The 22,593-nt window shown below is 38.8% G+C and overlaps 3 protein-coding genes across 4 annotated transcripts in view; 2 read left to right on the plus strand and 1 right to left on the minus strand.

Annotated features, from left to right (window-relative positions):
• Window positions 1-7,786, plus strand: part of tlcd3bb (TLC domain containing 3Bb) — a 14,378-nt gene extending 6,592 nt beyond the window's left edge. The window contains exons 5-7 of the mRNA XM_007572765.2: window positions 1,462-1,557; window positions 3,086-3,195; window positions 4,166-7,786. Coding sequence (XP_007572827.1) covers window positions 1,462-1,557; window positions 3,086-3,195; window positions 4,166-4,433 — 474 coding nt within the window. The 3' untranslated portion in view covers window positions 4,434-7,786. The remainder of the gene's footprint in view (window positions 1-1,461; window positions 1,558-3,085; window positions 3,196-4,165) is intronic.
• An 826-nt stretch (window positions 7,787-8,612) lies between these two features.
• pagr1 (PAXIP1 associated glutamate-rich protein 1) lies at window positions 8,613-12,723 on the minus strand. 2 transcript variants are annotated; one of them, XM_007572768.1, is made up of 5 exons: window positions 12,448-12,723; window positions 12,014-12,193; window positions 10,128-10,464; window positions 9,064-9,152; window positions 8,613-8,979 (listed from the first exon to the last, which is right to left on the minus strand). In XM_007572768.1, exons 2-5 carry the CDS (start codon window positions 12,183-12,185, stop codon window positions 8,744-8,746), a joined length of 834 nt encoding a protein of 277 aa, XP_007572830.1. In that variant the 5' UTR covers window positions 12,186-12,193; window positions 12,448-12,723; the 3' UTR covers window positions 8,613-8,743. The 2 variants fall into 2 exon arrangements, with proteins under 2 accessions (XP_007572830.1, XP_007572829.1); XM_007572767.2 differs by having other exon boundaries at window positions 12,014-12,196; window positions 12,448-12,720.
• Window positions 12,724-12,918: 195 nt separating this feature from the next.
• kif22 (kinesin family member 22) lies at window positions 12,919-22,587 on the plus strand. Its single transcript, XM_007572770.2, has 13 exons — window positions 12,919-13,084; window positions 13,355-13,563; window positions 13,869-13,996; window positions 14,158-14,309; window positions 14,941-15,150; window positions 16,044-16,440; window positions 17,084-17,204; window positions 17,407-17,527; window positions 18,637-18,817; window positions 20,503-20,597; window positions 20,838-21,035; window positions 21,119-21,178; window positions 22,395-22,587. The coding sequence occupies exons 2-13, from the start codon at window positions 13,376-13,378 to the stop codon at window positions 22,422-22,424; spliced, it is 1,881 nt and encodes a 626-aa protein (XP_007572832.1). The 5' UTR covers window positions 12,919-13,084; window positions 13,355-13,375; the 3' UTR covers window positions 22,425-22,587.
• Window positions 22,588-22,593: the final 6 nt, after the last annotated feature.

The raw sequence follows: 22,593 nt of genomic DNA on the forward strand, positions 1-22,593 counted from the left end.
ATATCATTAAGTGAATTGATCGTATTTAATTTTAATACATTAGAAATGTGCCATTTTAATGAACAATGCCACAGATAAAGCATGTTTTTATTGTGTTTACTCTGTAACATAGTTTAGACTTAGATATGTGATTCTATCCATCATAATTTCAGGGATGGAAACATCTTGTCACCTGTCCTAACTTAGCATGAACTTCACTTTTTTTGCCACTAGTGGCTTTTATTTTTAAAGAAATCCAACAGAAAGGGGATGGAAAGAAGGTGTGGGGGGGAGGACATGCAACCGAGGAGCCACGTAGCAGAGTTGTAGTCAAGACCACCACCCTGCGCTACGTGACAAAAAATTAAGTTTTACCTATCAAAATTGCTTCACAAATTCATCTGAAAGATCCACATTCCCATAAAACACCTAGATATTAAATACTTAGAGCTTAAATAAATTTAATCAGTAAAGATCCGTCCAGAAGAATCGGATCTTCCTGAATGTCATATCACAATATTGCACTTTGGTCACAGCGTTGTCCCATATTTGCAACACCTTGGTCAACATCTCCACACAATAATTCATCGCACAACTTTTTTTCATCGCAGATGCACCATGTGTGTCTCTGTACAGCTAGCTTTGCTAGCATCACATCCACAGATCTTACCTTTTTTAAGCTTTCCTTTCAAGTGACGCTAAAAGTTGGACCAAGTCCCACCATCTGTGAAAGCGAAGCGCTGCTGATTTTACATGTCGCCATATCTTATGATTTATGCAACGCTATTATATTACTGACGATCAGACAGACATCTTCTCCCGCTCAGAGGAAACCACTGCGCATGTCTGGAGCTCCGCGTGCGAGTAAAGGTGGAGGCCATGGGTGACAACAGACACCAAGTCACGTTATTGCTTGGATTTTACGGCGCCACCTTAAGACCCTGAACGTCACATTTTAACGGACAAAAAGCACAACGCGACGTGGATGTAACGAGTAACGCGACGGTTTTGTAGAAATGTAGTGAAGTAGAAAGTACAGATACTTACTGTAAAATGTAGTGGAGTAAAAGTAGAAAGTACCCATCATTAAATCTACTTAAGTAAAGTACAGATACATGAAAATTGTACTTAAGTATAGTAACGAAGTACTTGTACTTCGTTATTTCCCACCACTGCACACCAGGAACCTCTTACTGAGAAGTTGACGCTGCTCATGTAACTCGGCTGAATAAAGCGTTAAATTTCAGCTTGTCGAGTGTTTATATTTCAAAACAGAACCGCATTAAGTGCGTTTTGCGTCTCGATCCGGACTCTGTTTGGACCGTTTCTCTTTCCCGTCCTTGTTTGGCCGCCATCTTTAATCCTGTATCACCGGCTCCGCTTCAGGATGACCAGCGGAGCCGGTTACTCTAAAACAAGTAACAACATATTCTAAATGTAACTGAATTTGTTATTGAAGTATTGAATGTTTTGTTTTTTTAGTTTTGGCGACAAGGAAAGGGCGACTATTTCCAGGGCATAATGTTCATGGCTGATCTCAGCACTCCGTCCGTCTGCTTAGGAAAAATACTCATCCAGGTGAGTCTTGATTTTGACACAAATTCAGATCATCATTGCATGTGCATGGCACTGACTAAAGGTCTTAATTTACACTTTTACTTCTCTTTTTTAATTAATTGGAGAGCGTATATTTCCGGTCATCCCCAGCATGCAGCTCGTTCATGCTGTCAGATGTTTACAAACAGACTGTTAAATGTCACTCTTTAATTGCTGACAGTGTGCTTGGATACACATTGTATGAATTGCAACACATCTGCATCTGTTCAGGTTTGTGTTTGTGTGTTTGCAATGTTTCAGTGTCTGTTTGGAGGTTAGCCCAGCGGAGGTATTAGACCCAGGCATTCAGCTTATGTTTAGGTGCTTTCGGACCATGTTGCTGTTTTTAATGTTTTGCAAAATCAATAAATGAGTGTCTTTTTTTTCTTTTGTTTTTGCACTGCTGCACGTTTCGTCATTCTGAGTTTACAAAATTGCTTTTATTTTGTTTTAATTTTCTGATTGAGAATCGATACTTTAATAAGCCATCCAATTCACTCAAATACTGAGGTTGTTTTAGGCAAAACATTGTCAAGCTAAACAAATTTACACAAAAGTGTCAAAATTCGCACATAGCATAAATACAGAACCCTAAATAACCTATTTACATAGTTTTTAGCGATAAAGAAGTTGATTTGGAGGTTAATTACATTTTTAAAAGTACTCATCAAATGCAGAGATAGCTATTTAATCATATTTTAATTGATTAATGCTTCGTTTTATCAATACATTATGCTACAAACTGCCTTTTTAAGGACATTTAAGATCATAATATGGTTGGAAATGTTTTACAGAAATCAAGCAAAACTACAAACAGAAAACTTTACATCAAACAAAATCATAGAGTTAAAGTGCTAAAAATTACAGCCCAGTTATCATTTTTTTAAGAGGAAATATTAGGATTAATGTTATTAATGTCTTCCTCATTTGGGCTGTAAATGTTGTTTTCTGTTTCAACTTTTTGTATATTTATTTTACAAATGGACAAGAAAGACGAAGAACAGAAAAATCTGTTTGCAAGTTTCACAAAAAAATTGATGGGAACCGTAAAAAACACAAATAATTTTTCTTTAATCTGCTAACAAAAGCAGATTACACAGTAGTTTAGGTCAATGTTAGTAAAACCTGCAGCAGCAGAACCACAGCGCCCCCTGGCAGTGCAAAATCAAATTGCAGAAAAAGATTTGGTATTAAAAGCTCCATGTTACATCTGGTGATTATTTTTATCACTAAACAACAAAACAGAGATTTTTGGTTTGAAAACACCTAAATTCAGCTAAAGTGAGAAAGTTATACAAACTAAAACGATCCACCTTCCTCCTGTAGAAACCAATCAGCTTCTGACCAGAAATATATGTCCTTGTGCTCTCCTGCCATCCCATAATCACTCTGAGCAAATAGAGTAAAACCTAACAGTGTTAGAATGATGGATATAACATTCAGATTATTAACCTTGTCGGCTTGTACCTCTTGCATTTCCTTTCTCCCTCTGTTTTTTTCCCACTCTCAGTACAAACAGCAACACACTCTGCTGCACAAAGTGAATGGGGCTCTTATGCTGGTCACTTTTTTCATCTTTCGAGTCCTACTCTTCCCTTACCTCTACTACGTCTATGGAAGGTATGTCTCTCTTTTTCCTTCTCCGTTCTGTCGTCTGAGCTGGCGGTCACCAACCTGCACAGCTGCCTGCTCTGAAATCGCAGTCAGAAGTTTACCGGGCTCATCATGGGCATGAAGGTCACCGATCTGGAGATTCTAATCATTTATTTAGACCGGCGTTTTTCAAGGTCATACAACCACGGGAGAGGATTAAGGCCACTGAAAACAATAAAAATTCTGACTTTTCATCTCAGAGTTTGACATTTTTTCTCTGATTCTGACTTAAGAATAAAAAATATCACAATTTAATCTCCGAATTGTGATGTTTTTTCCCCCCCTCAGAATTATGACTTTTGGTCTCATAAGATTAAAGTCAGAATTTTGAGGGAAAATATTATATGTTAGGTTAATCAAAACAAGGAATATTAGAGAAAAGAATAATAATAATGATGCAAATCAGAAAATAACTGCCAAAATTAAAAAAATTAATAAAAATGTGTCCTAATCCAAACGGTTCCATTTTTGTTCTGTCATCACTTGTTTTTTTCTATTTGATTTTTGTCTTAAATGTATCCATTTTAATGCGTACTTATTTGTTTTTATTTTTAATTTTTAGTTTCTTATTTGTTCTCTTTATAAACCTTTAGAGTATTTTTGTTCATGGTCAACAACACGGCAAACCTAAAGTTTTTACCTCTATCAGAACTCTTCAGCGCCCTCTGGTGGCTTGGAGGCACAATACACAGCAGCGTCAAACTATAATCAGGGTTGAATTTGTGTTTTTTGTCAATCAGTGTGTGTTTTAGTCTGTAGTGTTTGTTTTGTGTGCACTAATTGATGAATGAATAATAAAGACTAAACATTAAAAGCCAAAACTCTTTCTGACCGTTCATGCCCTTGATGAGTTCATCTCAGGCTCTTCTGACCGCCTTTGGCATCTTAAAATAAAACAGAATGCTAACGTTCTGCTTCTGTCTCTCGTTGGGTTCAGGTACGCATCGATCCCCTTCCACATGGTTCCCCTGACGGTACCCTGGCACTGTAACGTCGGCGCCGCCCTGCTCATGGCGCCCCAGCTCTACTGGTTCTCCCTCATCTGCCGGGGCGCTCTGCGATTATTCACCGGCGCGTCGCGCTCCCAGCGGCCGCGCGCGCCCTCCGCCGACGCCAAGGAGCACCCTGCAGACAGCAACGCGCTGCCGCAGCCCGCTAACGGCTACAGCGCGCGCTCCACAGAGCCAGAGCTGACCACCCACTGAGAGGAGGAGGCAGGAGGAGGAGGAGGAGGAGCAGCGGCGTGGGGGGGAGGAAGGCGAATGTACCAATGAGTATGTAAACAGAAAAGAGAGCAAAAAGTAAAACTTCTAAAATCACGCTGAAGTGTTTCAGAGCCAGCAAACGGCTAAAACGAAGCGGTGGCTGACCTTCAAGTACTTCAGCTTGGTAGTTTGTAGGAACCAAATGGAGCTTTAGGGCACCTTAGTATTTAAGATGTCATCAGGCACTGTGACGGATAGGAACATGCACTGACCCGGGAGGAACCTGCCTGGATATTTAGCAAGTGTAGGTGGCCATTTCCCCTCATGTAGATCAAATACAGTCCTCGCTGCCTCGCATTATAGGAAGAGCAGGAAAATAGGAATGTATTATATTGTATGTTAGTATGTTTGCTGTAGATGAAAGGCCTGATTCAGTTTAGTAACGAAGAAGACCTTCAAAAAATAACAAAAAAGGAAAAAAAAAACCCAGCTAAGCAGTATTTTGACTTGTTAGTGTTTATCTGTATCCTCTATGTAGTCACTGTCACTCTAACAAATGTAACCAACCTGCAGACTGACTCATCTTTAAAGGGAGATACGTCATTATACTGTATTCTGCTGCCTTACCCCCCCACACTCTTCCAGGTTCATTTGCGATTTTAGTTTAGTCTTTGAGACAGAAAACAGGCTTTCGTCAGACAGCAAAATGTGACGGTTGTACATAGCAGATGTAAAATGGTCTTTTCCATGTCAGTATTATGTGAAGAAGGAAAGGATTTGATTTAATTTAATTTATTTATTTATTTTTATTTGGCTGCATTTTAGCGCTGCTGTAGTGAGGAAAAAATGGGATGGGAACTCTGCTCAGATAAAGATTAAAACTAATACATCAAGGAAGTCGTAACAGCTGGGAAATATTCATCTTTAATATGTCACTTAACAAGAAAACGGTAACTTTTAGTGTAATTCCTAAATTTACAAATTTACTGTTATTCCCAAAATACATCCTTCGAAAAAAGAAAAATTAGGAATGACTTGATAAAGTCTTCACTTTGAAAACTCTGAAGAAAGATTATGATTTAAAGACATTTCAAAGAAAACCATTGAACTGGAAACGTAACCAATTTAAAATGTCCAAAGATTTTGCTTCTATTTAAAATAATTTTCTTTTTCTTGGGGAAAAAAATAATCCTGAGGAAAAATATTTATCTCTGGAATTTAAAGTGTTCTTAAAAGCACTTTGATAATTAAATTAATTTTAGCTAAAAAAACAAAAAACAAAAACAATCTAAAACATCCTAACCTTAAAATATGAAAGCTTACAGTTAAAAAGAAGTTTTTTCTGCATCCTTACAAAATATGGGAAGTTTGGATAAAAATTGTAGGAAGTTTTACAGCCATGAAATTTATTTGCAAAGAAAAGGGAATAAACCTTTTTCATTATAGCAGCGGCGTCCATTTTTAGTCCTCGTTGCCCAGTGACCCACATATTTTTACGACGATCTGTTACGACTGTTGTAGATGGGAAAAAAAAAAAAAGGTTCATTTCTGCCAGAAAATTCAGAAATTTTGAGATTAATCTCAGAAATTTTCTAGAGAAATTAAAGAAATTTAATTTCTCTAGTTAATAATAACTTATCTAGTTAATAAAGTTAATAATTTGCTAGAACAAACAAAAAATCTCCAAAAGTTGAAAAATTTCTGAGGAAAAACTTGGAATTTTGAGTTTCAAAATTCGAAAATGTTTTAACTTTTGAAACTCAAATAATTTTCAAAATTTGAACAATTCTGACTAATTCATCTAAAAATTTCTGGGTTTTTTTTTTGTCAGCAATATACTCCTTTTTTCTATTTACAATGGTCATAATGTTAAAACATAATGCATCCTCTAATATACATTCAATGCATCCTGATCTAAATGGTTTGAAGCTGTGGTGTAGTGTGCCTCCAAACCACCAGGGTGCCCCAAAGAGTGCTTCAATATAGATATCAAAACTTCAGATTTGCAGTTTTGTTGACCAAGAATGAATATGTTCTTAATGACTACTTTAAAATAGTTAGAAATGTCACCACTACCAATTTACTGTCATTACTTCCTTAAATGTCGAAAAGCGATAAAGGATAAATATTAGCGCCATGTATGAAAACATTAATTCAGTTGTTGAAACTCAGGATGTTAAATTAGTGCTGCCAGGTGGGTGACGAGCTCAGCTGGAACGGGGCCCCCAGAGTTCAGCTTTGGGCCCCGTTCAGTTTTTGTCCGGCTCTGTTAGATGCTCAGCATCAATTTATCACTTTCATCAGAAAAAATTATGTTTTTTACCTGTTTTATCCCAAAATCTGAGTAATATTCCTAATTCCCTGTTTAACTATAACAGGCCTAATATGTTCTCACATATTTTAGCACCTGATTATTATTATTATTATTATTATTATTACACAGATTTATTGAACAGTAAGCATCAAGCAGTTGGTTTTACAGCTTAGTGTGTGCAAACGTCCCAGAAAGGTTTTAGCTGTGCTTCTTGTTTCCGTGTAGTTTTAATGTCGTTCCATTCACTGGTGTCACATTTAAATCCCACTTTGCCACAAACAGATACACACACTTCCTGCTTCTTCTTCTTCTTCTTCTTTTTGTTTTTGTCTTTATAAGTTTGGTGCTGCTGTTGATCTTAAATTATCCGTTTGCTTGGCAGGACTATTTCACAAAGGGATTCACGAGATTTCAGTATTTTTAAATCTTAGTCAGGAGACTTTATGCGTGAAGGGAAACAAGAATGGAGAGTTACCTCGCAGGGACTGACACGCAGCACATCTGTCCTTATTTTCTTCTGTTTTTTTCGGGGTTGTTTTTCTTTTTTTTTTTTATCTTTTCAGACTTTGTGGAACGCCCCCGATCATTGAGCCTCTGGTTCCATGAACCACCTATGAACAAACTGGCTTCTTTTTATCACTTTATGTTGCTGTAATGCAGCTACAGCGTCCTGGGAATTGGTTTTAAGAAAAAAAAGAAAAACATTTAAAAAAAACACACAAATCAAAGCGTGTAGCGATGGGGTGTGCCGAATCGCTGGGACACCTGTTGGCATGTCGAACACTGAGTATCCATTCCCCCCCGTTCCGTGGATCCATAAAGGTACTGCTTCTTGACAATATTGGAACATTTCAGCTACTGTACTGTATATTCCACAAATGCTTGTTATTTATTTGTAAGTAATTATTTATTTATTTATTTATTTGGTTTGTGGATTTGAATGCATATTAATGCATACATATACTCTATGCTTCTGAGCCTTATGTGAAGGCTGTATTGTTACTCGAACTTAGCTAAAATATACTTCTTTCTGTCCTGAGCTTGTGTTGAGTCGTTTCTTCTTCTTTTGTTTTGGCACTTTTGGCATCCTGTAAATCTCCCCTAAGCTGCAACTAATGATAGTTAGATGACTAATTTGTAAAAAAAAAAAAAAGACATTCTGCAAATTTTTCATTTAATCTCTTAATACAATATTAGAAATACATTAATATGCAAACAATTAAATTACCCTTTTTTAATCAGTCTGGATTGAAATTACTTTTTTAGATAAGGTTTCAAACGTATGTAATTTACGGCTGGAACTAGCGATTATTTTAGTAATCAATTATTCTGACAAGTGATTAAACTGATAAAAATATTGGCACACTGTATAAGCAAGCTTAAACTCACAAGCTTGTTTATGCAATGTCAGAAATGCATAAAAAATTTGCTAATTAAACTTTTTAAAACAAGGTTTCAAATGTGTGTAATTTAGGACTACAACTATTTTCGTAATTTTTCTGATCTTTCGTAACATCAGTAATTTCTGAATGAGAATTTGATGCTGAATGAAAACTATTAATGTAATAACTTATGGAGTTTTCCCGAGTGTTTGTTTCAAAACAGAACCGCATAAAATACACTTTTCATCCCACACCGAACTCGGGAATGTAACTCCCGTTTCAGGATATCGCCGCCATTTTTACTTCTACATCAACGGCTCCGGCTGATGACTAATAGCGCCCTCTGCTGGATGGCGGCTAAAAGAAGACCATTTATGTTGGCCCTCAGGTTTTACAAGTCAGGCTGTCCAGATTGTCTTAATCATCTGGAAAATACAAATAACATTCACCTGAAATCTTCATTCTGGTTACAATAAGTCAATAAGCAGTTTAAAATGTTTATTATCGTCATACAAAACACACAAAAAACCCTTACAAAACTTTGTACATTAGAAATTATTCAGTTTCCTGAGAGCCTGGAGAAGCTCTCGGTCAAGTCTTCCTCAGTGAATTGGCTAGTATCTCCTCTGTCTCGGGGAGAAGATGGTGTTGGGGTTGCTGTCCCGTTCCCTCTCCTTCTCTCGCTCCTTCTGGCTGTTCGGGGAGAGCGCCTCCTCCAGCTTCTTCTCGCTCTTGAACAGGTCTCGCCCCGTGCGCAAAATGTGCTCCTCGATTTTCCGGTGACGCTTCATGTCCGACAACACTTTGTCTAGGCGAGCTTCTCGCTTTACGGAGGAGCGGCCGGAAGATCCTGCAGGAGAAAAAAGGGTAAAACTGGTTATTTTCTCAAATGACTGTTTTTCTCGTCTTTACTGTGGATTTTTTTTTATTTCACCTGGTGTTCTGCGTCTGCTGAGGAAGGAGTTTTTCGGTGTGCTTTGCATTTGTTCCTCATCAAAGTCAAACTCAGTTGGAGTTGGAGGCCTAAAAAATGAAAAACATTTAATTGATAAGCATCCATATTCTTAAAAACTGGAGTGTTCTCTTGCTGACCATAACATTAAAGGCAACATTTTTAACTAATGCTGAATTTAAAAACACCATAACTAAATTTTGTATTATTTTGTGCCAGATGTATTAAACACTGATTGAATAAACAAAGTTGTGGTTTTCTCACATTATTAAATTTTGACATTTATACAATATGATAAAACAGGAACTTTTAGGTTGCAGAATAGAAAAATGAAAATATGAGGAACACTTAATTCCCTGTGAACAGAGATATTTATACAGGAGTACTTTCTGTGATTGAAGAAATGTTAAAACTTCACTAAGTGCTTCAACTCGCAACAGCGGTCAAAACCAACTGTACTTATTGGTGTCTGTTACAATTTTTCTGTTAACTTAAGGAACTTCAAGAGTTTATATTTCAAAACAGAACCGCATAAAGTGCATTTTGCATCCCACACCGGACTCTTATTTTTTTTGGTCCGTTTTTATTTTCTGTTTGTCTACGGTCGCCATCTTTGGATCCGTTTGCTTAACGATGACCAGTGGCGCCCTCTGCTGGATGGCAGCCAAACTACAACACTGAAAGATGATCTAAGTGTTTCTCAACCCTGGTCCTCACCGTCCCCCTGCTCTGCATGTTTTAGATGTGCCTCTATTCCAGAACAGCTGATTCAACTGTTAATCACCCAGAGATACCATTCAGGTGTGTGGCAGAAGAGAAATGCCTCAAACATGCAGGACAGGGGGGCGGTGAGGACCAGGGTTGAGAAACACTGATCTAAGTGGTTATTAGCAAATTGATCTAAATTTGCAAATAAATTTGCTAATAACAAATAAATCTAAATTTGTTAAATTTTGATTTAACAAACCATTACTTGACAATTGATTGATTCCATCCCCACAAGAAGTAACCCGTCTGATATAACAGGAAGCAGAGGTGGTACTAACTTCCGCTCTCTCTCCAGCCTCTCCCTTTCTCTTTCTGCTTCTTCTTCGTCGTTCCTCTCAGGCGTTGGGGTGCGTTCCGGTGTTGGAGGCCGTCTGGGGAGGGGCACAAAGTTCAGCTCCAGCATCTCCCCTTTAGCTAGGACCTCATAGAGTCTTTTAATCTCAGTCGGAGCAGGCATCCAGTTTTTGGGGTCCTCCATTTCCTCGTCGCTGTACGGAAGCTCCCAGTCGTCGTCGCCCGCCACCGCAGCCTGCTTCCCATCCTCAGCGTCCCCGATGGTGTCCGCTTGACTTTCAGCTTTCTGTATCTCCTCTTCCGCTGCATCTGTGTTCTCATCTGAGAAAGTTAAAGATGGAACAAATACAATATATTACTTTTTATATAAATCCTTATTTCTCCTGTTGTCTTAAAGGGGCAGTATCGTGTATTTTCCAGGCATCCGGTGCCACTTTATATCACAATCAAGTATCTATGTTGACTTCAATTGTTATTAAAATGCTATCTATACTTTGGCAAAGGCTCATAATCCTTCAACCCATGTTTAAAATGACTTTGTATTTCTTTTGGGGCTTTATGTGACAGACCAACACACATTTATAAAATTTTGAATAGTAATACAGTGTTTTCAAGAGATTTCACTAATAAAACCCCCCAGGAAAATATGTCCTGTAGAAAAGTAGGTTTTATGGATGCATGATTATAACAAACAAGAATCATATCTCCTACTGCAACGACTCTCTCTGCTCGAGTTTCGAACCACACAACCAGGCAGAGATTTAAAGAGAAGCAGCGAAAGCAGATGAGGTGGATTAGCAGTGATTGCCAACAACTGGTGATGTCATCTAGGACATATTAGTGTGGATTATTGTCTCTGGTGCTTGGAAATTGTGTCAAATGATCTCCTTAACATGCCAACAAGTTCTGCAGATGCCTGTTAATTTAAAATGGGGCATGTAGCTGCAGGAAATTACCTAAAATATGCAGAGCAGTGGGATCCTGAGGAGCAGGACTGAGAACTACTAGTCTTAAACAAAACATTGTTTCAAACTCCAGATCTAAACATATATATATATATATATATATATATATATATATATATATTGTGGGACTTCCAGATCCAGACAGACAAGATGGTAATGGCGAACCAACCGGACATTGTGGTGGTGGACAAAGAACAGAGGAAAGCCGTTGTGGTGGATGTAGCAATACCAAGTGACCACAACATCAGGAAGAAGGAGCATGAGAAACTGGAGAAATACCAGGGCCTCAGAGAGGAACTGGAAAAGGCCTGGAAGGTGAAGACCACAGTGGTGCCTGTGGTCATCGGGGCCCTCGGGGCAGTCACCCCCAAATTGGAGCAGTGGCTCAAACAGATCCCAGGAACAACATCAGACATCTCAGTCCAGAAATGTGCAGTTCTAGGCACAGCCAAGATACTGCGCAGAACCCTCAAGCTCCCAGGCCTCTGGTAGAGGACCCGAGCTCAGAGGATGAAAGAGACCACCCACGGAGGGTGAGAGGGGAATTTTTTTTTTTTTACACACATATATATATGGGAACACATGAAAATTGCAATTTGCAGTTGTCTCCATCCAGGCTAATTAAACTTGAGCCATTTTGTGAAATAATAAAATTATATATATAAATAAACAATATAAAAACTATTTCAGTCTGCACAAGTATGACTTTGTAGAGTCAAAAGACTGTCAGCTGCAATTGCAGTAAATTGTTGGTTCTATTAAAATAATAGTTATAAATCCGTAAATCCTGTTATAGGGCAGTAGAGTCTAAAGTCAAATGCACACCACACTTTTAAGATCTTGATCTTATGTTTTGTTAGTCTATCGCGTGTAGAAGCTGAATATTTTGCTTCTAAATGAGTTACCTGCTTCATCCTTAGCAGCAGAGTCTTCCTCCTCAGTGGCAGCTGTCATCTCTGTGTCATGTTGCTCAGCTGTGCTCTCATCCTCTTTGTCTGCAGCCGGTTTCTCGGAGTCCTTCACGTCCAAAGACTCGATGCCCTCTCTGAGGGCAGAGTCAGTAGCTTCAGCTTGCATCCTTTATGCTGCTGGGGGACGTTTATAACAACAGATCTCCGTTATTTGCACAGCATTTAAACGGGAAGGTAGCAAGAAAACAGTCAGACAGTAAAAGTTGATTTTTCGCTTTCAACAGTTTGTGCATCTTTACGTTTAGTTCTTGTTTTAACATAAACACTCAGCACAAAACTTACTTTCATCCTGCACTTTCCATGCTAGCTACAATCAGGCCTGTCCGCTAGCTCTGTTTCAACATAAAACAATCAAATAAGATACAAACCTTTCAATCTTATTTCGGCTTGGTTCGTGGATCGCTTAAATTATACCTGAAGTGGTCATCGGGTTATTTCCCAAGCGACAAAATCACCGCATCTCGCCATGAGTGTTAAGTACAATAAAGGATTAAACTGAGACGTAAACATAGCGCCATTTTGGCTGGAGGAACCGTCAATGACGAGTTTCTTCGTTGTGTTGGAACGCAGAAATCCCGCTGATCTAACAGTACATGGATGGTCTACGCTCATAAATAATGGCTGTAGTTAACTAGATTGAGATCTAGGCTTGACGTTACTTCCTGTGTCGTACCATAAGCAGCGCGGGTATTTAGACATATTTTTACGTCTATTTTTTTAAAGCCAATGCGAATGTAATTAAATTCTTATTGTGATACTTTGAAAAGTATGTATTTTTTCACACGAGTTATTTTTTTTACAATACGAGGAGTAAGGATGAAATGTAGCGAAAGCGCGTGTGAATTCTGATTGGCCATTGAACACTTCCGGTCTGTTAGTTTGAAAACTGTTTGGGCAGACGGTGGCTAGACCGTTACAGTTAAAAGGGGGCCGAAACAATGTTGCTGAATTTGGAGTTTAGTCGATAACAAATTATTTTTCCTAAAAAGTTCTGCGCTAATATCGGTAAGACTTGAGGCGCAAATTTACAAACGTTGTTATTTCGTACTTTACATACCTGTAAACTTTAGTTTAATAGGACGTAAACGGTGAATTAACCTGAAGCTAGCTTAAGAGCTAACGTTGAACTCCTCTTCGGTTGCTAACATATTATGTTAGTGATTATTTAGTTAAGATGTGTTCTATCTTTGCAACACCTAAATAAGTTTTAATATATTTGTGTGTTGGTTGTTTTTTACGTTTTAAAAAGTCATCTGACTTCTTTGTGTTGCCCAGGCCTTTGGGGAAATTTCAAAGATGGCGCAGCGTCTGACTGTATCAGATGGGGTAAGCAAGAAAACCTCCAGGGTCCGTGTAGCAGTCCGTCTGCGGCCTTACATGAGCAGACAAGATGAAAAGGACGAGGGCCCTTGTGTTCGAGGCCTGGACTCCCAGAACCTAGAGATAATTAATTGGAGGAATGCAACGGAGACCGTGAAATACCAGTAAGTGTTCCTACCCGTTTTGATGAACAAAATAAACTCTAATTTATCACTTTTTGACCTGAGACTCACTGGTGAAAGCTAATCGAACTAAAATGATCATCATCCATTTTCAGTATTTTTTATGTGTGTTCTTTTTACATATGTCTGTATATTTATACAAAAATGTAATTTACAGCATTGGTGGGAAAAACAAAAATATAGAAAGTTGAATTGAATAAAAATGAAGTGGGACATGTTTGGATCCTGAACTTTACATAATATAGTAAATTGGCACTAAATGTTTTATTTTTTATTTGTATCTTTAGTTTTGATGTTTTCCATGGAGAGCAGACTACACAGCAAGAGGTTTTCCTTTCCTCAGTGAAACCCATTCTGCCACACATTTTAAATGGACAAAATGCAAGTGTGTTTGCTTATGGACCGACAGGAGCTGGTATGTTAAATCTGTCTTATTATGGTAAATATTTTTAGTTTTAAGTGCTTTGAATCAGGAAATTTACTGTGAGATTGTAAGTTTTTCGTTGCTCTATCTTGTTGAGCTTTTTTGTGCAGCGTATATTTGCTTTTCTCCTAGCTCTTTACATTTTTTAACAGGCAAGACCCACACCATGTTGGGAACTGCAGAGCAGCCGGGTGTGATCCCCCGAGCGGTGCGTGAGGTTTTTAATCTGGTCAGTGCCAAAGATGAGGACGAAGGATGGGACTACAGCATCGGCATGTCGTATCTGGAAATTTACAATGAAAAAGTACGGCCTTTTAAACAGAAATGCACTAGTAGCTGTACTTTTATTGTTAAAACTGACTTTATGTTGACATAATTCCAATTAGTTGAAATTCTGCCAATTAATTAAAATTCAAAGCATGTTTCACTCAGTTTGTTTAAACATTTTCTGTTTCAGTAGCTCTTTTATTTGGCTTATAAAGTTAAAATTTTAATATAAACTTTTAGAATTGGAAAACAATTTTTGAAATAACTGGAGCGCTTGTTTAGGGGCATTTGTTTATGGAAAAGTTTAATCTGAATTATTTAGCTAATCATTAAATTTAGAAGCTAATTTAATTTTTGTTTTTTGCTTTGATTTGAAATTGAAATAAATAAATTCAATTCAGACATTTTCTGTTAAAATTGCTACTGCTTTCACCACTTTGAAGTTAAATCAGCTTGGAGCCTGTTCTAGCTCTTGGTGCCAGATCAAAATGTCTAAAACTTCTTTGAGGTCATACTTGATGGATATTGTGCCAAAAAAAGTACTAAATGAAGCTGGATTGCAATTGGCCCACATTTTCTTAATTTCTCTTTGTTTTTTCAGTCTGCGTTATTTTCAAAGCTAAGCATTTTAGCTTTGTGTAATCCATCACAACCTTCTGTCCCCTCAGGTTCTCGACCTTCTATCACCAAACTCCCAGGATTTGCCGATCAGAGAGAATAAGGACAAGAACATTCTCATTCCTGGCCTCACCCACACGGCCATCTCCTCTTTCTCCGATTTCGACAAACATTTTATCCCTGCGACTCTGAACCGGACCACAGCTTCCACCAAGTTAAACCAGCGGTCCAGTCGAAGTCACGCTATTCTGCTCATCAAGGTCTGACATCATTTGCTCTAAAATGATGTTCATCATTATATGAAGTCTGACAGCATCTTAACAGGTCGTGGTCTCTGTGCAGTAGACCAGGATTTGGTAGCTGGTGCTAAAATCAATTCTCTCCTGCAACACTCCCGTTAGCAACTCCTGTGCTTCTCGGGACAAAAACCGGAGAGATACAAACTCCTCATCCTGTTCTTGTTAAATCTGTTTCTTTCTGTAGTTTTTAACATGACGTTCGGGATTCCAGATACCAAAAGTTTGAGTCACACTTTATTACACATCTAAAATATTGAATGAATTCATTATATTCTGTTTAACTAAGATGGATTTGCAATATTTAGTAGAAATCGTAATTTATTTTTGGCTTTCGTGATATCCATCAGATATCAAACTGTTCAGTTGTAAAGTATTTTTCCCCCATATTAACTAATACAGGTTCTTTTATGGGGCATCTGGGTGTTTTCCTTCTAAATTATTGCTTCCACATTTTCATTGAACCAGAGCAGAAGTCTTCAACCCGAGGCTCTTTGGACCTCAAGTTTATTTAATAGGTGTGCATTTTAGTTGAAACCTCTGAATATTTTTGGTCCCCTTTGCAAATAAATTAAAAGCAAAACATGAAGTGAAAACTTCACTCCAACATCCCTTTTAAATCTGCATCAGCTGTGACCACGGGCCACCCAGAATCATTCAGAGGGCCATAAATGGCCCCTGGACCGCACTTTGGGCACCCTGGTTTAGATTTTCTCATTTTTATTCAGGAGTGTTTCTGCTGCTTCCATTTGAAGATGTTTTCTGGAGTCCTGCAGGATTCTTTAACCTTTTCTAAGAGAAATTTTTTATTTTTGTTCCTGTCCGACCTTCATGTTCCTGTTTTTCAATCCATCCAGGTGGTCCGGACTCAGCGGGCCTTGCCCCACCGACAGCAGACGGGGAAGCTGTACTTGGTGGACCTGGCCGGCTCCGAGGACAACCGACGCACCGGCAACCAGGGCATCCGCCTGAAGGAAAGCGGCGCCATTAACCTGTCCCTCTTCACGCTCAGCAAAGTGGTGGACGCGCTCAACTCCGGCACGGCCGCCCGCATCCCGTACAGAGACAGCAAGCTGACCCGGCTGCTGCAGGACTCTCTGGGTGGCTCTGCTCACTCCGTCATGATCACCAACATCGCTCCAGAGTACAGATACTACTTCGACACCTTCAGCGCGCTGAACTTCGCAGCCAAATCGAAGCTCATAGTGAACAAGCCATTCACGAGAGAAACCGTGGCTGTGCCTGTGCTGCCAGGTGAGTTGGAGACGTTCAATTTGACTTAAAAGGAGCCAGAATCGTTGTTATGGAAACGCACAAGATGCTCCTGAAGAAAATATGATGACTTTGTTTGCACTGCAGCCTGAAGTGTATCACTAATCTGCACACTGTATTTTCAAATCTATTGATGCTTTCATTGAACAAACAGAGCAGGAAACGGTAAAACTATCAATCCTGACAATAAGGACAGCTTTGGGTTTTTTAACATCATTAGTTTTAATTTATCGTGATAAGAATTAATAATTGCTTATTTATCATGGTAAATGATACAATAAAAGTCCACCCCTAATATAAACCATTGAAACGCAGATAAATGAAGGTTAAAGGGAATAAAAGGTAAAATCTGATGGAGAAACCTCACTTTGGCTAAGTAGCCACTAGATGGCAGTCATGCCACAAGACAGGAGAAAATAGTGAGCAGTTTTCTGTAATCTTCAGATTTTCTTTCATCACATGCCTCATTTATTATTTTCCCCGCCTTCTGGATGCTTTATGCAGGAATAAGCTGCCATTTTCTTTAATTTATCCTCCGCAGTGCAGCCATTTTTACCCTGGAGAATCTTAAAGCCCATGTAAGAGTGCCCTGAATACTAAGCTGTTAATTTTCCTCCGGCTCCAGTGAAGCGGTCCAGAGAGGAGCACGAAGCAGTGGGTTCTGGCGCCGAGCCACACAAGAAGAAGCAGAAAGAAGAGAAGAAATCCGAGCAGGACGGCTCCTCCCCCTCAGCGCATTACCACAGGTTAAAGATCCCAGTTAACATCTGATCGGCCCGTTTTCACTTCTCACAAACCCGATTTGCTCTGAAATGTCAAAGCTCAAGGTTACAATGAGAGGAAACCTTTAATGCTCTGGAGCCCATCTTTGTGTGGCGCTACAGTCCTGAACTCTGACCCCTGTCTCAGTGCATTTACTCCCCTTCTCTGGGTTTGGTTCTGTTTCAGTTTGTCAGAACCGTCGGTGATGGAGCGGCTGATAGCGCTGGAGAAGCTGATGATGAGCTGCCAGGACAGAAACCGGCAGAGCGTCCTGAAGGACGTGGCCCAGTCACGCAAAGAGATCCAGGTGACACACCAACCTGCATCTCTCTGGGCTCCTGTCCAAATGTTCCATATTTCTGTAACACTTTGTTTGACGGAGTGTCAAATGAAGTCCGACATGACACCTGTGATGAACAGGAAGAAGTCTGACTGGGGATGAGAATCCAGAACCGGTTCTTAGTAGTTCAGTTACTTGGAATCGTTGGGCTGCGTACGTAACGGTTCTGCTTATTGGTTCCCGTGACGCATCGTACACGCGCCGTATTTTGCATTAGAAAATATCCAAGATGGCGTCACGACTGAAGCTCCGAAATGTTTACATTTCACCAGAAAAGTCGATTCTGGAGCCGGTTGGGTCAGAACTTTAATCACAACAAAAGAAGGAAATGCCTCCAGCATCCGACCGCACAGCATGCAACCAGTTTGTACGAATGTAAAGTATTGATGTTGCTTAGCAAAATATATTGTATGGAACTCTGGTGGTGCCAAAAACTATATATTTTGGTCATTTTGATTTTTGTTCTTCAGTAAAATGTACTTTATTTTTATTCATTTCAGAAATTTAACTAAAAACATGAAATCACAGTTTTGTAGATGGTGCCAAATGCAAAACATCTACGCATTTTGTCTTATTGTTTTCTTTACTGAAACTTGTCTAAATTAGCTTTAGTTTACCTCAGCTGCATCAGTCTGTACACGGGTAATGTCTACATGTGGATCTATGGTTTCTAAAAGTTTGTAGCCTTATTTCATATTTCTAAAAGGTTTTTTATACTGTTTAATGCAAAAAAAAAATCTGCAGATTTACAAAACATCCAAATTATTTTATGTTCATCCACATTTTCCTGAAACTGTCACAGCTGCTGTGACACTTTGGAGTCTCCTCCAAGAGTTTGCTTTATTTTGATAATATTATTGAAATTGTTGGTAATTGCTGAGAAAAACCAAATTACATCAGGGTAGTCCAGGAAACCCAGCAGGTGTCTGAAATGTTCAGTCTCTGCTCGGCCCATTTAGTTAATCTGTTCTGTTTGCTGGGGAATCTGGATGTAAAAGCCTAAAAAAGTAAAACTTTCTGCTCACAAGCTCGGCTGATGCCGCTGTGATTCAGATTTCATGTTTTTGTTGCTGCAGGAGCTGAAAGAGAAGCAGAGGGAGTTTGAGAGAAAGGCGATGTTGCTCAGCCAGCTGGCGAAGGAAAAGTCAAGTTCGAAAGATGAAGCTGCGTTCAAGAACACTCTGGCTCCCCTGCAGAGGAAACAGCCAAACGTTACAAAACCCAACAAGCAGCAGGCGGTGGTCCAACCGATGCAAGGTCAGAACGATGGAAACCGTTTTGTTATGGAGGAGGAGGGCGGGGAATCCATCTTTATCCAATTTTTGGCTTTTGAAGATTTAATTATTGGAAAATTAGGATTTTTTTTCTTTTTTATTCAACCAATGTCTACCATTTTGATTGACAAGTGGGTTTTACAGCTTCTACTTGAGTATGGGTCAAATCTATCGCATAATATAAGTCTCAGGCTACATTTCTGTTTTTTTATTACAAGAATAAAATCATAATAAGAGAATAAAGTTGAAATTTTCAACATAAAAAATAACCAAGATATTTCTCTTGTTAAAACAACTTTTTCCTCCCAATTTTAAGACGTTCTAGTGAATTTGTGTCTTTATTCTGATAAGATTATGACTGTATTTTCGTAATTAAATGAATCTTGTAGTCTGGCTCTGATACTAAATCGCAACTCGCAGAAAAAGTAATTTAGATTTTTTTTTCCTTTTTTTGGAATAGAAAGGATGAGAATAAAATTAAAGTCAAATCTGATTAGAAAAAACCGGTAATTTTCTTAAGCTGCATCGCTCAGCCCTATTAAAAGTTACATTCTTAATTAACGGCAGACTCTTCTGTCCTCTAAACGTCTTTGAATCAGACGGAGCTAAATGTGATAAATTTGGCACTGAGCTCCATAGTTTGTGCTTCCATAAAGTTTGTTTGGCTCTGATTTTTGTCACGTTCATCGATGAGATGTGAAATGATCCAAGAACTCTGCTACGGTTCTGCAGCCAGTAACGGGTCAGATGACGATGAGGAGGGGAGTAATGTTTCCCCTCCTCAGCATCGTGGCGTGAAGCCCAGAAAACCGTCACCGTTTTCATTCCTCTGTTTAAAACTGTTTATCGTCACTGTGGCGCTTAAAGCCCTCAGTGAAACGGAGGAAAATGATTATCTGAAAATGTGGCATGTTTTTGTTTTTCCATTTTGGTTTCAACTGCTTATTTAAAAATAACAAAGCGCCCATCTGCTTTTGATGTCTGGAAAATGAGCCGTTTCAAAAACAATCTGCCAGTGAAACTAGCACTTTATCATCAGTATTAATGAGTTATTTACTCAAAGCAAACTTTTATAAAGTTACTTGGAAATCAGTTTTGTCTGATTTCAAGTTTACTCGGATATCTACACCCTTTTCGTTCTGCTTCTAAAAACAGCCCAAGCAATTAAACATCCATCCCTTTAGCTATAAGAGAGCACTGCGCCGTTGCCTAGCAACCCCAGTGAGTTCCGCCTGTTACCTAGCAACCCAAGCTGAACACCAGCACATTTGATCAGCTGGTTTTACCACTGTGTGCTCTACAATGGCTGCTGGAAAAGAAAAGTGTTTTGTTTACTTGCATCCAGAAACCACTTGCTGCCTTTTTGTTGGTTGTACAGAAGGCTCCACTTCTGCTTTTCATAGATGTACAGTTGTATACTTTTGCATAAGTTTACAGCCATTTTCTCATAAGTGTAAATGTTGAGTTGTATTTCTGTGGCCAGCAGCAGATTGTTTTGCTTTAAAGAGACAGGACGCCCTGAAACAACTCATTCAGAAAAAAATTCAATTTTATGCAAAAAAAACAAATGTAATGAACATGTTTTGTGTAGGCTGTAAACTGTCCTAACATGTTGAAGGAAGCAGAATGGGTTTAAAGCATTAAATGTCGCCTTCTCCTCTCCTGCAGTGTCTCAGCTCCAGCCTCTTCAGCATCTCGCCGTCGTCAGGAAGCAGTCGGTCTGCGTCACCAAGGAGAAGAAGAAGCTTTCAGACCTGGTCGAGGTCAGCAGCCGACGCTTTGGCTTGGCACATCTGCAACGTTGCATCCATCAGATACGAGCTGATGCAGAGCATTTTCTGTTGACCACACACACACACACACACACACTCACTCTGCAGGATGTCAGATTTATGGGTCAACTGTCTGGCCTCGTCTTCTAGAGCCGTTACAGATGAACACATGTTTACGGTTGAAATTAGCCGGTCAGATTATAATCTGGTTGTTATGTTTTTCTACGGCAGCCTCCAGATGGTAAAGAAAATGTGGAGAGTTCCTGGGAGTCCCAGCTGGACAAGTCTGTTCTGAACGAGTCCAAACAGAAAATCCTGCACATCCTGAATACGGGCTGCCTCAAAGAGCTGAAAGGCCTGCAGCAGATCGGCGACAAAAAGGCCAAACTCATCCTGGGCTGGAGGGAAATCCAGGGCCACTTCACAAAGGTAGGAGCAGGAAAAGTGTTTTATTAAACATCCTGGACCTCAAATGACTCTCAGTCACTTCCATTTATTTTTGTTTATTGCAGTTGGAAGATTTGATAAACATAGAGGGCATGACTCAGAAGAGGTTTTCTTCCTTCATGAAGGTAAATTGACAGTAACTTTAGTATTATTATCAGATGCAGCTCAATTTTCTCATAACAAAGACGGATGAGTCAGAAAGAAACCTGACATCAGTTTTGTTTCTGTTATGCTTTTAAAAAAGAATAAAAATACCAAAATTATTCAAAAATAATTTTAAAAACCTACTCAACAAACTAAACATGAACCATTTTAAGCTTTTTGTGTGTGTAGGAATGAGGTCAATAGCAACTATTTCATGTTTAAATACTGAAACCAAATCTGTTTATTTTGGTGTTCAAATATTCCAGAGTTCTGCTTTTGAAGCTAAATTATTTTTCCAGGTGGAAACTGGATTTTCGCTCCGTTATCTGTTTCGTTGCTGTTGCCTTTGTTTACATCCAGACGCTCCGGGGAAGTTGCCCGTTGCCGCCTGAGTAAAAACCGTACAAGTTGGGATGAATCTGTTACTGGCAGCTTCTTTCTGCTGATTGGGCCTCTTCGATTGTTTTCTTTGTTTTCCGCATCCAGACTGTTTCTAGCTGCTTCTTATTTTTTTAACTAAATATGAGAACCTGACTGGTTGCCCTGACCGGCAGGTGGAGTGTTTACGTTCTGCATGACTTGATGGATTCCTGCTCTGACTTCATCATGTGGTAAAACCCAGTCATGCTGCAGAAACTATACTGAGAGCATAAAAGATAAAACAAATCGTAACATGATGTAAAAAGGAAAAGGTGACGGCAATAAGCAAAGTAGATTTTTGAGGATTGTCGTGAGTTAAAGCTCTTCGTGAATCTAAATTTTCTTGAGGAGGAACAACATGCATCGTTTCTGTATGAACGTCTCTTCATGAAGAATCGTTTCACATTTTTTCTATTCTGCTACCTTAAAAGTTCCTGTTTTTATGTTTTCTGAATGCATCCAAGTTTAACAATGTGACAACCACAGTTTTCTTTAACACAGCTGACACAAAATGTTAAAATGTCGTTGATTTAGCGTACTATGAACCATGTAGCTCTTTTGTGCTATGGAAAGCAGTCGGCCATCTTGTCCACTCATCAGCTATAGTTTAACTCAGTAACTTGCAATTTGCTATATTGTAATTTTTATTCTTTTTTACTTATTTACTCAAATTTAATCAGTTATTCTACTTTTTGTATTTGTTGGATGTTTACTTTAATTAAAATATAGAAATGCTTCAATATTTGATGCTCATTTATCTTTTCTGTTTTTTTGCAGGCAAACATCTTGAGTGCCTTGGGAAAATGAACTTTTATGAACTCAAAACTTTTATGAACTCTTAAATATATATAATTCGTGTGACAAAGACATTTTTTTCTTTTTTGTTGCCTTTTGTAATATTTTTGTAGTAACATCTTTTTGCCTGGTGGCGGCACTCGCGTGCATTTTTAATAAACCTCACCTGAAAGCATTTCGT

This window comes from Poecilia formosa, unplaced genomic scaffold (assembly GCF_000485575.1).
Source record: "Poecilia formosa unplaced genomic scaffold, Poecilia_formosa-5.1.2 Scaffold308, whole genome shotgun sequence".
Taxonomy (NCBI): domain Eukaryota; kingdom Metazoa; phylum Chordata; class Actinopteri; order Cyprinodontiformes; family Poeciliidae; genus Poecilia; species Poecilia formosa.

Coding starts and splice junctions, on each gene's coding strand:
- pagr1 (XM_007572768.1), bottom strand. CDS start 12,185: ATGCAAGCTGAAGCTACTGACTCTGCCCTCAGAGAGGGCATCGAGTCT. Junction 10,465..12,013: donor TGCTGCTAAGGATGAAGCAG/GTAACTCATTTA, acceptor TAACTTTCTCAG/ATGAGAACACAGATGCAGCG. Junction 8,980..9,063: donor CAGCAGACGCAGAACACCAG/GTGAAATAAAAA, acceptor TTTCTCCTGCAG/GATCTTCCGGCCGCTCCTCC.
- kif22 (XM_007572770.2), top strand. CDS start 13,376: ATGGCGCAGCGTCTGACTGTATCAGATGGGGTAAGCAAGAAAACCTCC. Junction 13,997..14,157: donor TTATGGACCGACAGGAGCTG/GTATGTTAAATC, acceptor ATTTTTTAACAG/GCAAGACCCACACCATGTTG. Junction 20,598..20,837: donor AGCTTTCAGACCTGGTCGAG/GTCAGCAGCCGA, acceptor TTTCTACGGCAG/CCTCCAGATGGTAAAGAAAA.